This window comes from Strix aluco, chromosome 1 (genome assembly GCF_031877795.1).
Source record: "Strix aluco isolate bStrAlu1 chromosome 1, bStrAlu1.hap1, whole genome shotgun sequence".
NCBI classification, from domain to species: domain Eukaryota; kingdom Metazoa; phylum Chordata; class Aves; order Strigiformes; family Strigidae; genus Strix; species Strix aluco.
The window spans coordinates 144,122,540-144,138,992 of NC_133931.1; the positions used below are offsets into that span (position 1 = coordinate 144,122,540).

At 36.5% G+C, this 16,453-nt stretch overlaps 1 protein-coding gene across 2 annotated transcripts in view; it reads left to right on the forward strand.

Moving 5' to 3' along the window:
- The window catches only part of KCNH8 (potassium voltage-gated channel subfamily H member 8), a 193,422-nt gene that overhangs the window by 50,142 nt on the left and 126,827 nt on the right, over positions 1-16,453 (forward strand). For both annotated transcript variants that reach the window (XM_074838629.1, XM_074838637.1), the window contains exon 2: positions 9,491-9,724. In XM_074838629.1, the coding sequence (XP_074694730.1) occupies positions 9,491-9,724 (234 nt within the window). The remainder of the gene's footprint in view (positions 1-9,490; positions 9,725-16,453) is intronic.

Here is a 16,453-nt window from a genome sequence, read left to right on the forward strand (position 1 = left end):
TATACACTTTTACCAGGATCTCCTCTAACCACCACTCCCCACTGGTTTTTCCCGTTAAATGATATCATTAGCGCTGACTGTGATACATGAATTAGCTGGCAGTGATGTGTATTTATTGTTTGTTAAGCTTGTGTGTACACCTATTACAGGTTAATAATTACTGAATACTTAAATTACTATTATTTACTTGGTTGTGCACAGTGTTTTGGTTCTCTCTAATAAACAAAATCTACAACGTGAGAAAAGGAGACAAGGGGAATGAAGGGGTCATTCTTAGATCAGTGATAGGTGCTTCCTGTGAGAACCACTATTCAGGCTTGCAGGTGCATGGCCATGAGAATGACAATATAAGATCAAGGATATGAAAAGAATAAAGGAAAAGTAATACTACAGAGGCTCTGAAAACACTTCCTCAACAGTGCAGGTAAGGATTACAGGGCTGTAAGTAGCAGTCCCATAGCATTACCAAGAATAAGGTACCGTGGTGCTTAAAGTACTGCATATTTTTTACTATTTCGATGTAAATCCACTATACCGTATGTCTTCTCTGCTTGTGTGAGAATATTTGTTTTAACAGGCCAGGTTTCACACATTTTGTTTGTTATATTAAAACAGCAATTGTAGATTTTGTGAAGTTTTCTCCTAAATCTTTCAGAGAGTTATCATTATTGCTATTGTAACTTAAGAAAGTTTATTTATGCTGTTGTGCACAATATGTGTGATGACCCTGTTTACTCATATTTACACATACAGGGAGGTCTGAAATGGAGTGATTTTGCTACACCACGGTATAATTCATGAGGTCAGACTCTTATTCATGCACCTTATTTTGTTGGAATAAAAAGAAAACCAACAAAACCAGCAACAAAAGCCTGTACCTTTTCTCTCTTTCCTTAGAATAATTTTCACCTAAGAAATTAGTTCTACAGTATCTCACCTACAGATGTTCTTTGCCCTTTATTTGCAAGAAGGAAAGACATGGACAAGGTTAGGTACATTTACTCAACAATTAGAACCCACCTGCATATACAGTACAAAAGGGTTCTGTCAATACAGTAGAAGTCACCACAAGCTGGCATGAAATTGTCATGAGGGTCATAGAGGATTGTTAAAGTGACAGTGGACTGTCCCTAAATCATGTGTATGAGCTAACATACATGAAAAGCAGCTTTGAGCTTCTTTGAGTAACAACTTTGGGGTAGTACAGCGCTTGTATGAATGATGAATGTTTCTTATTCAGAGAATATAATAGCAATATGGGATATTTGCACAGCCAGTAGTTTTTGACATAAGAAAGGTATGGATATTGTTATTTGGGTATCTCACATGTGGAAATGAAAACTGCATGCAAAAGCTCTGTGCTGTTACTATGTGCAGGACCAGATGCATCTGTGATAGTGATGGGTGAAAAGTTGAGGATGCTGCATCACTCCCTGTGGAGTGCAAGTGCTGCACTATATAGATGGTGCTGAGGAAGGATGACTACTGTCCCTTTGCCTTAAAATTAAACCCAGAGCTGGGTCTGGGTCTGTTTTGAGCACAGATCATTTTGTTCAGGTGAGGAACAGTGGTGTGAGATGCCCCACTGTTGCCAGAGAATTAGTACATTTATGACTTGTGTCTCACTGGAGTCTCTAGCATCCAGAGGCCATAGCCTGTTCTCAGTTTCTTCCATGGCCACTTCCAGGGCTTCAAGTGTAATTTGTTCTCCTTCATTCTTTTTGCAAATAATGGCTGAAAGTTCCCTGTGCTCAACATGTGGACAGTAAGCAGATTCAACTGGCCTTACATGGTAGCAGCAAGGGAAGGACCATGAAGTTTTTGCACTCTCTTTGCACTCAGATCCCTTTATATTTCCATGATGAAAATATTTTCTTTATGCAATTACTGCAACTTTCGTTTGTGTATATCATCTGCTGTACCACAGTGGTTTTTTCCATGGTCACTTCCAAAGGGGAAACAAATTTCCACAGAATCTACTCATTTCAAGTGATAAGATGAAACTTTCTCAATAGTAGGTAAATAGTTCTTCAACCCCAAATCATCACATTGTAAAGAAATCCAATTCCTTATTTCCAGTATAGTTGGCATCAGGATATTTTCCAAGCCCCTGAGCTACCACTCCATAACCAACATAGTCTCATAAGGTGAAAGGAGCATCAGCTTTCAAAGAGGCAGGAACATGATCTTTTAAAGGCATTTCACACTAGGTTCAAAATTTCTAGCTTAAGTTCTTCCCCTCAGGTGTGCAGGAATAACAGCTCATTAATCTATTTCCTGTACTCTGCTACTAGCTCTGTTAACAGCATCCGTAACATGTGGCTGCTCAGATATATTGCAACATCAGTAGCAGTACATACATTGAAGACAAATACACAAAGGGCTATCCACTGCAGTAGTATTACAAACAGGTTCATCAGGCATGATACTTTTTAAAGGCATGTGTAGGACACTAAACCCACAAAATATTATGCAATGGTGAAAGTCTGGTATGTCTGTAAACTGAGCACCAGTTGTGAGTAGGTGACATAGTGCTTAAAACAGCTATAAACAAACCAGCTTTCAACTCCTCATTTCATTCCTATTTCAGACAAGTGATAAAGGATGTGGACAGAATCATATTGGTAAATGTTTGACAAGGATGTGGCTCCTGTCTTTGAAAATGTTTTTGTTCAGGACTGTTCATCTGTAAACCTTTCTCTTAGTTGAATGCTTGAAACCAAGTCATGATCCCAGGCTCCTAAGTCATTAGGCTATATGATTTGAGCGTATGAGAATGCAATGTGTTCGTTTCACTTATAGCAATTCCATTTCGACCATTCTAGGTGAATTTTAAATCAACAGAACAGTCTGAAAAAAACCAGCAAATTAAATATAGCTGGGTTACACAAATGGCCCTTCTGCCTGGTGGATGAACTTAAAATTTCCATGTATTTCACTGGAGAAATTGCAAAACATGTTTCCTTTGGAGGTGGGAATCTGTGCACTCTGCTCTCCAGTGGGCACCTGCAGGAAACACCAAACAACAGCTGAACTCCCTTGTCAGGGATAGAGGGTTCAGTTCTGCCAGGTAAACAAGCAGCTTCAGTTCCCATTGAGAAACTTCTGGGTGACACCGCGTGGTTACAATGTGCTGACGACTCATAAGTTGCAGTTTCTCTTCACTGCTAATGTCTTCTTTTCTCTGTCTTTTCCACTGACAAGTGCTGTTTCACTTCCAACATTTCAATGCATATAAAACTGCATGCTAGCATTTAAATATTTGACAACTGCAATATAGCTTTTTTAGTTATATCAGCACTGTGTGCTGGCAGTCACTGCACAATCAATAATGCAAATAAATCTGGTCAAATAGAATGTAATATTTTTTTACTGAAAAATTACATTTTGTCAAAATCAACACAGCTTAAAGGTGGGAAAATAGATATTTTATAGCAACCTTGATTCAGCTTCATATATTGGATTTAAATTTTTGTTGCACATAATATATGTAATGTGAATTTGTAATTCCTGGCAAATATCAGGAAAAAAGTAAAAAGACATATATTAGACTAGTTCCTCCTGAGGAAAAGATATAGATGTCTGCTTCTGCTAGTGGAGTTTAATTTTGAAGAACTTCAAAGCCATCTCTGCTAAAAGTTCCTCTCCTTTACTATAGTTCTTCCATTACAACTGCACTTATTGTTAAATGAGCAGTAACAGCATTGCCACTATTTGAACAAAGTCCTTCTCATTCCTTATACTTTGGAGTTCAGGTGGATGCAAATGAAATTGGGATTAGAAAAGCAATGGAAACATGTACAGAGATTTGTAATGAAGGAGCAAATTATTTATTTTTCTTCTCCTCCCCACCCCAAATCCCAGGAGTCCATTCACCATGAGGGTTATTTTTGCTTTTGTTTTTTATTTTGTTTCCCTCTGATACTGTCTGGCTTTTTGATCTGCTTTGTTCTAGGAATAGGTACTTTGTTCATAAAGAAAGCTGCAATCATTTTTCCAGTATTGACCTGATGCAGTAATGGCACTGAAGGCTGGGTTCAAGTTCGTTTAACACTCAGTCTCTTAAACGGCTTATGATTTGTGTTTATCAAGACTAGGAGATGATTTAGCATCCAGATGCCCAAGTTCTGCTTGAATGTCTCTATGGTGAACTACATCAGAGATTAACTCTTTTTATAGCTATAAATATTGTATGCAGGAAAGCATTTTCACTGTCAGACTAAATATTATTGTAAATGCAAACGATTTCTTAGCTGATTAATTCAGAACTTTTCTACATAATGGGGATTCATTTTGACAATCAATGCTGGTTAAGTGGGAACTATGGCAGCTCACCCTTGAACTGAGTCCATAGAGCTAGGTACTTCAAATATTGTTTTATACTCTGAATTTGTAACTGTTACCCAATTTTATTGATACATTTCCTTGTAGTGTCAGCCTTTATTTGAAATTACTTTGCCAATTAAATCAATTATACAGTTTACACTGATGGGTCCTTTGTTCATCAGTCCATACTTGTAGTTTCTTACATAATAATTTTACCTTTTACTGTACTACTGTAAATTCACTGGAATATACAGTATTTTTTTAGTGAAGAGTGGGAAGAGGTACTGGTATAATCAACGGGTTTTTTTTGCTGATTCACCCAGATCTGGATAAATCTTAACCTCACACTAGTGACCCAGTTGACTACACTGAGATTTTCAAGAGGAACTTTAATATTTGGAAGTGTATGCATTTTAAAATCATTTTGGTCCCAATCAGATTCAAAGGACTGTAGTTTTTAAATGAGCTTGAACTCTAATTAAACTCACTTGCAGATAAATGTGCTGATATAAAGCTAAATGTTTTCATATGCTATTTTAATCATTCAATTAGGCAATCTTAACTGTTAATGTGGTCATGTTCTCTGTAACAGTAATTTGCATGAACCTGGGATGAGACTTCTCTTGTTAAGTTGCCCATGTAGAAACTATGGAATCAAACCTAAATGTAGTAAAACCTTTGATCCAGAAGAATTACGGACCGTTCTTTATTTGATAGAGTAACTATGTGAGTCACTTGTTTAATTAATGCAGCTTCTTTGATTGCTAGGGATTTTTTTCTTTTGTAGGTTTTCTTCCTTTTTAATTCATAAGTAATTTAATATTTAAAATTATAATGATGGTTGGCTGTGCTGAGTTGCACAAGAACTCAGATGTTCTCTTCACTGATAAAGATGAAGACTTGCAGAAACCATCTAGACTTTGATTGAAAAGAACTGTTACAAGAGCTGGGGAAGCACAACGATGAGATTTATAGCAGTCATAGCTACAGTATTAAAGAAAAAACCCTTTTGTCATTTTTCACTAAATAAGATGACAGCAAGATTTATCAAGGGAGTGCTGACTTTAATTGTAACATGGTCTCATTACAAACAGTCAGATAAATTGTGTACATTAATTATGAAGAGAGAATTGCATAATAGCCTTTTCCCTTTAATTATCTCAATTCTAAAACTCTGTCATGGGATGTTTAACAAACCTATCTCTCTGTATCAGATGGCATGTGATATAAATTTGTTCTGTTTCTTAGGTTATAATTTTTGGGTATGAGGTCATTGAAACAGGGCGACGGTGTGTAAGCCTGTGATTGAAGGTGTAGTTAGCATGGTTCTGGTTCAGCTCCTCTAATTGTCTCCAAGTTTATGCTATATGTCTGGCAGAGGTTTCTGGAAACCATGCAAGTCTTCTGTTGATAAATGTCCTATCCACTCCAATATGTCCTGCTTCCAAAGCAAATGCAGGCATGCAAGCTCCTAATAGTCCTCCTTCGAATTTTCATGTGAAAAAGTCATTTGATCTTCATAGAAAATGAGCTTAAAGGAAAAGAAGCATGGCTGAAACAAATCTGCTTTTAAATTGTGCTGAAGAGTTGTGCAATACCTCTGTCATATTAATCCATCTCTGCTGATTTACTGCTGAAGGAAAACTTTGTGAATGTTGTTGGATTTTTTTTGTCTAGGCTTCTTATCTCATCTTTCAGAAGCACTTTTAAATCATCCTTTACACATCACATGCAGGCTTGAACATACATCCAAGTATTTTTTTCGAAAGCTAATATACAAATACATAATTTGAATAATTTTATTTATTTCGCACAGACCTACAGCCCTTAATTTCTGAACTGAAGAGTGCTACTCATGGTTTTGTCAAAATCTGTTCTTTTAGATCGTATGCAGATTTGCAGCAGTTCTCTGTTGTTGCAAAGGCCCTGTACTCTGAAACAGTCCCAGAGGCTCAAGGTTACATCTTTCTCAATAGATCGTAATTTTAGCTTGAATGTGTTTTCTTCTCTAGAAAAGAAAAACAACCAACAAAACACCCTATCAGTAATCTAGTTCTGTCTCCTGATCAACCAACCTGAATAAAATAACTTAATATTCAGGGTGATATGCTGAAAGGAATAATATGGAATTCAAAGTCATCTTTATTATAATGGAAGTGTCACAATCTACACATAAACATACCAAAATATACAGACCAATAAGTTTGTACCACTCATTGCAACTTTCCTACTGTAAGTTCAAAGATAAGCAAAAGTGCTGTCTTCCAGTCCATGGATTTCTAATAAATTATTCTAAAAAAAATTTCATTCTTCCTACTCTGGATTTTAAGATTCAGGTAGCTATCACTGAAGATCATAGAATTAAATGATGGGTTTTTTATTTGTGTCACACTGAAGCCTGAATGATAAAATTTCACTCTCATTTCTTGTTTTTTGAAATATTTTATGGTGCTTCATGTGCACTACAAATAGCAAGTGATATAAAAGATTCCAAGCTATGAAAATAAATTACAGAAGTAAATAAACTTAACAAGTATATTTTAAGATTTTTTTTTCAAATGTTTTGTGTAATAGGTAAATGTTAATTATCACTTAATAAATATTATACTGAAGAATTTGGTGAAACAGGTAATTATTGGACAAAATTATGTTGCTTGATCCTTAAATATTACAAGGAATTTTTTCAATATATTATTTAAATATGTCCCTTAGTCTACTAGTTTGGGATTGTAAGCACATCTTTCATCATTTGATTTGAACTTCAAGCTCAAGAAAAACAGAAATATATTTCTGATTGTATTTTCCTGAAGATGGTGCTTTACTGTTGTACTCAAAGTTCAGCAAAATTAGTCTTACAAGCCTTATCAGACATCTGCTGATGTTAATTATTCTAGCTGGCCCTGGATTGTCTTTTCCAAGTAAATTATCTTCTTCTATGAATGTTAAAGTAATCAAAAGTATTCTGGGTTTGTTTTGATGTACAAATTCTGACAGTAGAGTTTAGCCATCTTAAATTTTTCATAAAATCATGATATGCTTTGCAAGATCCAGTGTATTCCTGTTCATGATTATATTCAAACACTCCTGCATTCTGAGAACATCCTCCTTACCCTTTCTGTCCTTTTGGTATTTCATATTCTGTCTCATGCAATTCACAACAATTAGAATTTTTTAAAAAAAAAAAAAAGTCTTTGCATCACATAATTATATCTTAAACAATAAGAAACCCAGGAGTAAATTCATTTGATAGCTTACAGATGCATTTGGAAAGGATGAACCGCAGGTCTTACAATGCAACACTGTCATTAAACTGCACTGCAAGCATATGATTTTAATTCTTCTGGTGGTGTTGGGATTTCGTTTTGTGTTGACAGGGGGAGTATCATGTCAGTGCATGAATGGTAATACTTATTCCTTAGTTAGGCAAATAAAAATGATAGGCTAAGTCAACCTCTGTACTGAACCAGAATGCATTTTTAAATCACACTATTTTGTAAATGAGAAAAATCTGTTTTAATATAACAATCATTTATTGAAAGACTTTAATTAGATTTAAGCAAAAGGTGAGTAATTGAAATAAAGTCTGAAGACCAAATCGATCATTTAATAAACCTCAGCATTACCTTTAAAATACTGAAATCTTAGCAGTATCAGCCATAGTATTTTATCCCTTGGGTAAATAAAGTGTAACATAGCTGAAGTTGCTGGAATTTCATGGATGTAGAACTCTTGTGACAGCTAAGGCTGAAACAGACCTATTTTTCCTCTATTTTAGTTTATGAATTCTGTTCCTCCTTTCCCCATTCATGAATAATATATCCCTGTATGGGGATTAGGCATATCAGCCTGAGTTTTCCATTAAAATAGTTCATTTTTTCTCTTTAAATTTATGAATATTTATCAGGGGATTCTCAGTTAGTTAATAGTATTTTCCCTTAATACATACACATGAATCCACATGCACATAGTTCTGAAAAATGAGAGGTATCTGTCTTGGGACTAGACTGCTCCTAAACTCCCGCTAGCAAGCTGTAAGGTAAACATTCCTTAATAAGCAATAGGCAAAAAAATAGTCTTTCCTCTGTCAATGTGAAATGTAGACAGATTCCTACCATAAAACTTTTTTTTTTTTCACTTCAAGATAAGGAAATATGCGCAAAAAAACTATGTGAAAACTTCATATATTATTTGGAAAGGATCTCCATGCTAATTTAAAAAAACTATAAAGTGCTAGAGCTGCTGACGTAAACTGAAGATGAGACTCTAAGGCACAAAACCTTCAAAGACACTTCAGAAAGGGGTGGAAATGAGCTATTAGGCTGCAAAATTTGGCAAAGATTTGAACTCAGTTTAGAACATTGTTTTTTGTTGATTGATGTCCATGTCAGTTCTTGAATTTATCATACATGATAGTTGCATCTTACACACACTGGAAAATTATAAAGTGCATTAAGGTGTAACAGGATGGTGAATGTTTGATATGCCTCTTTCATAGGGGAGAAGTATGTTGGGGCTCTGGAAGACAGCTGATAGTGCTTTTAGATTAAATCTTTTTCCCTCACACAAAAAAAAAAAAAAAAAAAGAAAAAGAGAAAACAAAGGACAAACAATTCCATGTAGCTTCCAAATGTCCTTCAACCTTACTTTTAAGGATTTCCTTGCAAAATTATATAATAGAAATTAGTTCGAGTGTTGATAAAGGTTAGTTTTAGCTTATTGAGAGCATAGAGGGATTAGATTTTTTTTAAGATATAGCTGTGTCTGTTCAGACTGCAAAGTAGTCTGAGTGGCAACATAACACAGCACCTTTGAAATTTCTCAAAAGCTGCCATGTTTGACACCAGTCTTTGGTCAAGTCATTGTTTTAATGTGCTAATATCCATCTCAGAGGCAGTTATAAATTATTGCTTGGGGATGTAATGAGGCAAGCTGTACATATCCATGAGGAACCATTGTATCAAGGTGTTCCGTGGACTGTTAGACTTGATTTCATTTTAGACTAATGGTCTAAAAACAGAAGTTACATTCTTGTTTGCAGGGAATTGGGACTTTGCTTTTAAATGTATGTCCATTTGTGCCTTCCTATGGAGCTAAAGGAAGTCTTATGTCAAATGATATAGAATTCAGACTGTAATTCATGTTTTACTTTTGTGTTCTTCTACAGATAGCAACTTCATTCTTGCAAATGCTCAGGTGGCTAAGGGATTCCCTATTGTTTACTGCTCAGATGGCTTCTGTGAGCTTGCTGGATTTGCACGAACTGAAGTCATGCAGAAGAGCTGCAGCTGTAAATTTTTACTTGGTGCTGAAACAAATGAGCAGATGATTCTTCAAATTGAGAAATCATTGGAGGAGAAGGTAGAATTCAAAGGAGAAATCATGTTCTATAAGAAGAACGGTAAGATTTTCTTTCCTGTTTTGTTAGTCCCAAAGAATGAAACTTAGTATTCATGCATATAATATACAATATGCATTTCTGTGTAATGATTTTTTATGTCCATAATCAGACCTACAAGATTAGATTTGAATAAAGACAGTTGTGTACACATTGAAACTATGTTTATGTTAGTGTTACTGATTTTACATAGGTATATGACAAGTTACAAAGCCGCATAAAAGAAATTCAGGTTCCTAAACTGCATTGTGAGACACTGTATTACCTGCACTCAGTATGACATTGCATTTTCTACTTTTTCGTATATTGAAGTTCTTACCCCTTCTTGTGAAACCGTAATTTAAAAAATACTCACCATAAGGTAGACAGTGGCTATGTAAAATTTTCAGTCCCATAAATAAAATGCTCAGAGGTTTGAATGATCCAAGTGACTTGTTCTCCACAGTCACTATATATAAACACAATAATAATGAATTTCAAAAAGTGGTTAAGTACTCTAAGTAAAATTTATGTTTACGTATGTGTTGTCACATAAAAAAGTTTCCAGGCTTCGGTAAATTTCAAGTTGTACCGCCAAAGCTTTCACTCTTGTGGTAAGGCATTTATAAGGACCATTTCAAAGTCAGGATGAGTGAGCCATGGAAGAAAGCACCCCATGATGCACACTTATCAACTTGTTTCATTTATATCGGGCTACTTCAGTGTATCTATTTGGTAAGCATTTACACTGCTATCATTCATGTGATCCTCAAATAGGTGACACTAACTGTGAGATACTGACAGGATTGCAACCACCCCAGTGCCATAGGAGCCTTCACATGTGCTTAATGATCCATGGGCTCAATGGATCCATGGGTGCCTGTGGGGTATCACCTTCTGTTTCATTGTATGGCTGGAATTTCTAGGCATATGTTTAGGCCACATGTTTTCCTCATAGAGCCTACTTGTGCTCTTCTTTACTAATGAAACATTTCGTCTCAAATATTATTACTATTACATTAAAAAGTTTAAAAAGTTATTTTCCAAAAGTAATAACTGTGTATTGACAAGAAGGTAGTCAGTGATCTAGTGTGCTAAGAGAAGGCAGCTTCACTTTCCCTGACATACATAGAAATGTTGCTTAGTTGGCTTGTCTTCATGACCTCTGTTTTTCACAGTATGAAATTTTGAAGTGACTCTGAAGATGCTGCTAAATGTTGCCTCCTCTTGTCTTTTTGGGAAGACCTGGGGTGTGTGTGTTTGTTGTTTGTTGGGTTTTAGAATTTAGAAGATACTCCCGTAGTTCCTTGAACTCATGTTTCAGGAAGGATATTCAAAGAAAGTAGTTTCAAATTTGTAAATCATGACTGAATATAGGGAAAAAATTATCTTAATCTGGAAAGATGAGCTGTTTTTCTCCAGTATTTTATCATGATAAGTGGGCACGGCGAGAAGATATTTCAATGTATGTGTATGTTTTAGCTTTACTTCTTTTATTTATTTAACTGTCTTGGTCCTGAATGATAAATTGTAATTCCTTTTCACTATGAAGGGGTGTTTCAAACCTATAATAGATATGATTAATGCAGGCAGAAAGAGATTACAGGTCAATTTGCTTATCAGTGAAGCAGCTGAACCACAGATAAATAGATAAAGAGAAATTGTTTAGGATAAAAGAATTCCCACAATCCATCCTATTTGCATCCCTGTGTATAATTTGACTGGAAGCCATTCCAAGACATTTTCTGAGTATGAATAAATTTCCCAGACTGCCTATTATGTTTTTCATTTTCATGTATTTCTGTACCACTGGGAAACAGAAATAAATAGGTATTAAAATAACATGAGACTGTTCTTGAATAGAAGAAAAAATTATCTTAAAAAATAATCTTGTTTTTTCAACAGAGCTGCAAAGTACAGACACCAAATTTGGTAAATCATCCATTTTAGCTAAATGTTTTGAGTTTGGGTTTTTTTAGAAGAAAAATTGAACTTCTAAAGCTGTTAGGCTTATTCAACATTGACAGGAAAAAAAAGAAAAATAAAATGTCTTTGTTGCAGAGAAATGTTTTAAAAATGTAAGAACTTTGGGAATTATGGCCCCAAAATGACTGTGTGGATACGTTCGGGCTTACCTGATATTGAAAATAATTGTCAGTTAGGCTAGTGTCTAGTGTAATGCCAGGATCATGGGTCAGTGGGAGACAAATAACTAACAATGTCTATTCATCACCAGGTTACATTTCACTGTCCCCTTTAGGACTTTAGAGTGAAACTAGGTATCTGGCTTTAGTCCACACTTCAGAGGTACAGCCTTGCTCTGTAAGCCTAACTACAAGACCAAATGAACACTTTCACGGATATCTTCAGGGATAGAAGTTCAGCTTCCGGGATAATTCTGAGCTCACAGAAAAGATTGACATCTCTCAGCATACTTCTTAAAACTTAATAATGAGTACAACATTATGATAAGAAATAACTATGAGGGAAATGGATGTATGAACAAAATAACTTATTCACAGTTTCTTCTGTATTTGATCTAAAATGTAGAAGCTTGAAATTTGTAATTAATCTTTTTTTCTTCTTTTTCCCCTGTCTGTGTCTTATCTTTTCGGAAAGAAATTCAAGTTTCCAAAACCAAATATGGGTTGATTTCTTAATTGTCACATTTTTTAGTATTTTGAATTTTATTTAAACTTAGTTTAAAACTGATTTAGTTTTTAACATTAAATTAGATTATTCACTCTAAATAAGCAGTGATTCAAGCTTGGGACTTAAAGCTCTTACTAGTTTTGATCTGAATTTAGTAAGCTTGAATATGGGGCCCTTCACAGTTACTTAACCATCATTTAAAGAAGCCACATAGCACTTCTGCTCAGTAATTGTTAGTTAAAGGAATGATTGTTATAACTAAAGCAACTCCAGCAACCCACATGCAATTTCATGGAAGTTCCGGACTACTCTGAGCTGACACTGCAGCAAGTAAGAGTGGCGTGCAAGGAGTTAGGTAGGGAGCTGAATAAAACGGATTACCTGTCTGGGGGATAAAATGCAGGATTTCATTGTCGTTGTCATTTGGGTTTGGATCTTAACAGAAGGATGATCTTCAGCGGTTGTGTTCTGACCAAACTAGAAAACAATCCTCCTGGAACAACTAGTAGTGGGCAGGAACTTTTCTCTATATGTGTTTTTCCTTTTGAAATTTTAATGAATCCTTAGAATAGGATAAGCTGGCTGTACCTTCTCATCCAGGATATCTTCTACCATATTAGCACAGAACTATGGAAGCAGCTTCAGAGAGAGATGTCTTTTGAAAATCCCACTCAAAATACACTTTTCATCACAGTTTCAGCATTTAATCTGATTCCTCATTCAGTTTCTAAATTTTCATTCATCAGAACTATATTGGGTTTTTGAAGGCAAATACAAAAGGAAACGAGCAAGAGACAAGGAATTTTATGATTGTTGCCATCTTCAGAAAGTTTTAAAATTACATAGCTTAACTGATTTTTTTAAACTTTTTTTCCTCTTATTATTTCTACACTTTCTTTAAAACACCTGCAACAAATTAAAGTTGTCAGTTATGATAATGAAAACACAAAGTAAACTTTTTGAATTCAAGTGAGTTGTGAGAAAAGAACTCACTGGATCTCTTTTTTAGAGTAATCTAAAAGCAGATGGACACTATGCTGAGGAACTGCAATTAGAGAAACCATTCTTTTTCTTTGTGCCAAACCACTGCAGAAATTTGTCAATAACAAGTACATGTAGAATGAGGTCTTCACAGTCCCCCAAACTGATGTACAAATAAGCAGCAGTGTGGATTTTTTCTTTTTCTGTTACAGCCTAAAATCATGCTACAATAAGCCCTATAATCATTGACTTAGTCCAGTCTAAGCTCTTCATCTTCAGTTGCTGAGAAGGTCATACCTTGGTTCCCTTATGACCCCATCAGACTCATTTCCTATGTCTCAAAAATCAGTTTGTAGTATTTTAAAAGAGGTCTGTTCTTCCACATATGCTCTTAAGACCTGCAGTAGTCCTACAACCTTCCTTCATTGAAAGGAAATCGACATCTTTCTGTGTATGTGTAACTTGTGTGAAAGACTATGTAATCAGCGATGGCTACTTCTGACTTACAGATGTTTGAGAGGCTTTACTGTGGTCTCCATTGTATCTGTGCACCCCAGCAACAGGGCTGTTTGCTTAGGCTTTTGAGGGCAATTAAAAATCTCTGCTGTAAGAGGACTGGAGCAAGTGGGTATTGCTGGGACCACCATCACAAGTTGCCTTAGGACTTGGCTGCAAGCAGAGTTTGCTTCATTTGTGGTAGACAACAGGGACTCAAGGGACTCTTTGTCACTTTCTATGTGTAAACCAATTTAAACACTTTCTGAGGTATGTCTTGGGCATGTGTCTTGTAGTTCTTGGCCTTTAAATATTTGCTAAATAACTTACAAAGTCACGAATTTAAGAGTCAGTAGAATTAAATCAAGGTATTTGGGCTCTTTTCATCAGTGTAGGAGAATATGTGTTTTAATAACTGTGTATCCTTATCTGGAAGGTCAACACCAAGGTATTATTTCAGATGAGTGGAATATGAGAGGAGAAAGGGTGAAAGGTAGAGCCTCTGATTGAGTTACTGGATATCATCAGCAAAAGGCCATTTGAAGTCTTGGTGTAATAGCGTTCTCATATAAGCTGCAATGACAGCCACAGGCAAATGAAATAAGCCTCAAGCCATGAGGCATCATCTATAGCTTCTGCCACAGTTGCAGTTGAATAATTTGGCTACAGGATAACAAAGACTACATTACATTATTTGCAGTTAATACATGACTTGCGCTAAGCAAACAAAGCAAGCTTTTTTAGATGATGAGTTTAATCTTATTTAAAATTATAGAAGATTTAATTAATTTTAAAGAAATTTAAGGAAAATTAATTTCCTTTAAAATGAAACAAAATTGGGTTTTCTTAAAGCTCTTCTTTACAAAAAATATTTTCTCATTGCAGAAATTGTATCCCTTTTTTCCAACAAGAAATTTAAATACCTACTTTTAATGGTTGTCTGAAAATATCCTGTAGCATTTTGAAGCATGGAAGTCATATGGTACCTTTTTAATATGAACTGACTTCCTGCTTTAACAATCTCCTGAAATCCACCATGTCTTTGGGAAACTTCAAGCCCAGCAGTTAGAGAAGAGGCATTTAATAGAATTTTCTAATTGAAAAAAAAAAAATTCCATACGGAAAAATCAATTTTTTAGTGATGTCTAGTTACCAATGTAGAGGAAGTCCCTTGAGAAGTTACTTGACAGGATAGTTCATAGCAATGTGATCTCACTCCTGCCCTGCCTTGAAAACATGGCCTAAAAATAAAAAAGCTAAAAAGCTTTTGTGGCTGGGTTGCTCACATTATCTAAATTATAGTACAAAATACAGGAGGAGGGGAATAAGAAGAGCAAGTAACACTGAAAAATTGATATAATGATAATCATAGGATCATAGAGTGGTTTGTGTTGGAAGGGACCTTAAAGATCATCCAGTTTCAACACCGCTGCCACGGGCAGGGACACCTTCCACTAGACCAGGTTGCTCAAAGCCCCGTCCAACCTGGCCTTGAACACTTCCAGGGAGGGGGCATCCATAACTTCTCTGGTCAACCTGTTTCAGTGTCTCACCACCCTCACAGTGAAGAATTTAGTCCTTATATCTAATCTAAATCTACCCTCTTTCAGTTTAAAACCACTACCCCTCATCCTATCATGACGCTTCCTGATAAAGAGTCCCACCCCATCTTTCCTGTAGGCCCACTTTAAGTATTGGAAGGCCAGCACTTAAAGAAGTACTTAAAGAAGGCCTTAGAGCCTTCTCTTCTCTAGGCTGAACCACTCCAACTCTCAGCCCATCCTCATAGGGGAGATGCTCCAGCCCCTTGATCATCCTCGTGGACCTCCTCCAACAGGTCCATGTCATTCTTAGGTTGGGGTCCCCAGAACTAGACACAGCACTGCAGGTGGGGTCTCAGGAGATGGAGTAGCAGGGGAGAATCCCCTCCCTCGACCTGCTGGCCACACTTCTCTTGATGCAGCCTAGAATATGGTTGGTTTTCTGGGCTGCAAGCACACGTTGCTGGCTCATAGTCAGTTTTCCATCCACCCATACCCCCAAGCCCTTCTCTGCAGGGCTGCTCTCAATCCACTCATTGCCCAGCCTGTATTTGTGCTTGGGATTGCCCCAACCCTTGTCCAGGACCTTGCACTTGGCCTTGTTGAACTTCATGAGGTTCACACGGGCCCACCTCTCCAGCCTGTCCAGGTACCTCTGGATGGCACATCCCTTTCCTCCAGCGTGTCGACCGCACCACACAGCTTGTTGTCATCAGCAAACTTGCTGAAGGTGCCCTCAATCCCACTGTCTGCGTCACCAACAAAGATGTTAAACAGCGCCAGTCCCAATACTGACCCCTGAGGAATGCCACTTGTCACTGCTCTCCACTTGGACATTGAGCTGTTGAGCACAACTCTTTGAGTGCGACCATCCAGCCAATTCCTTATCCACCGAGTGGTCCATCTGTCAAATCCATGTCTCTCCAATTTGGAGACAAGGATGTTGTGTACTACAGCGTCAGATGCTTTGCAGAAGTCCAGGTAGATGATGTCAGTTGCTCTACCCTTATCCACGAATGCTGTTACCTCATTGTAGAAGATCATCAGATTTGTCAGGCACGATTTGTCCTTAGTGAAGCCATGT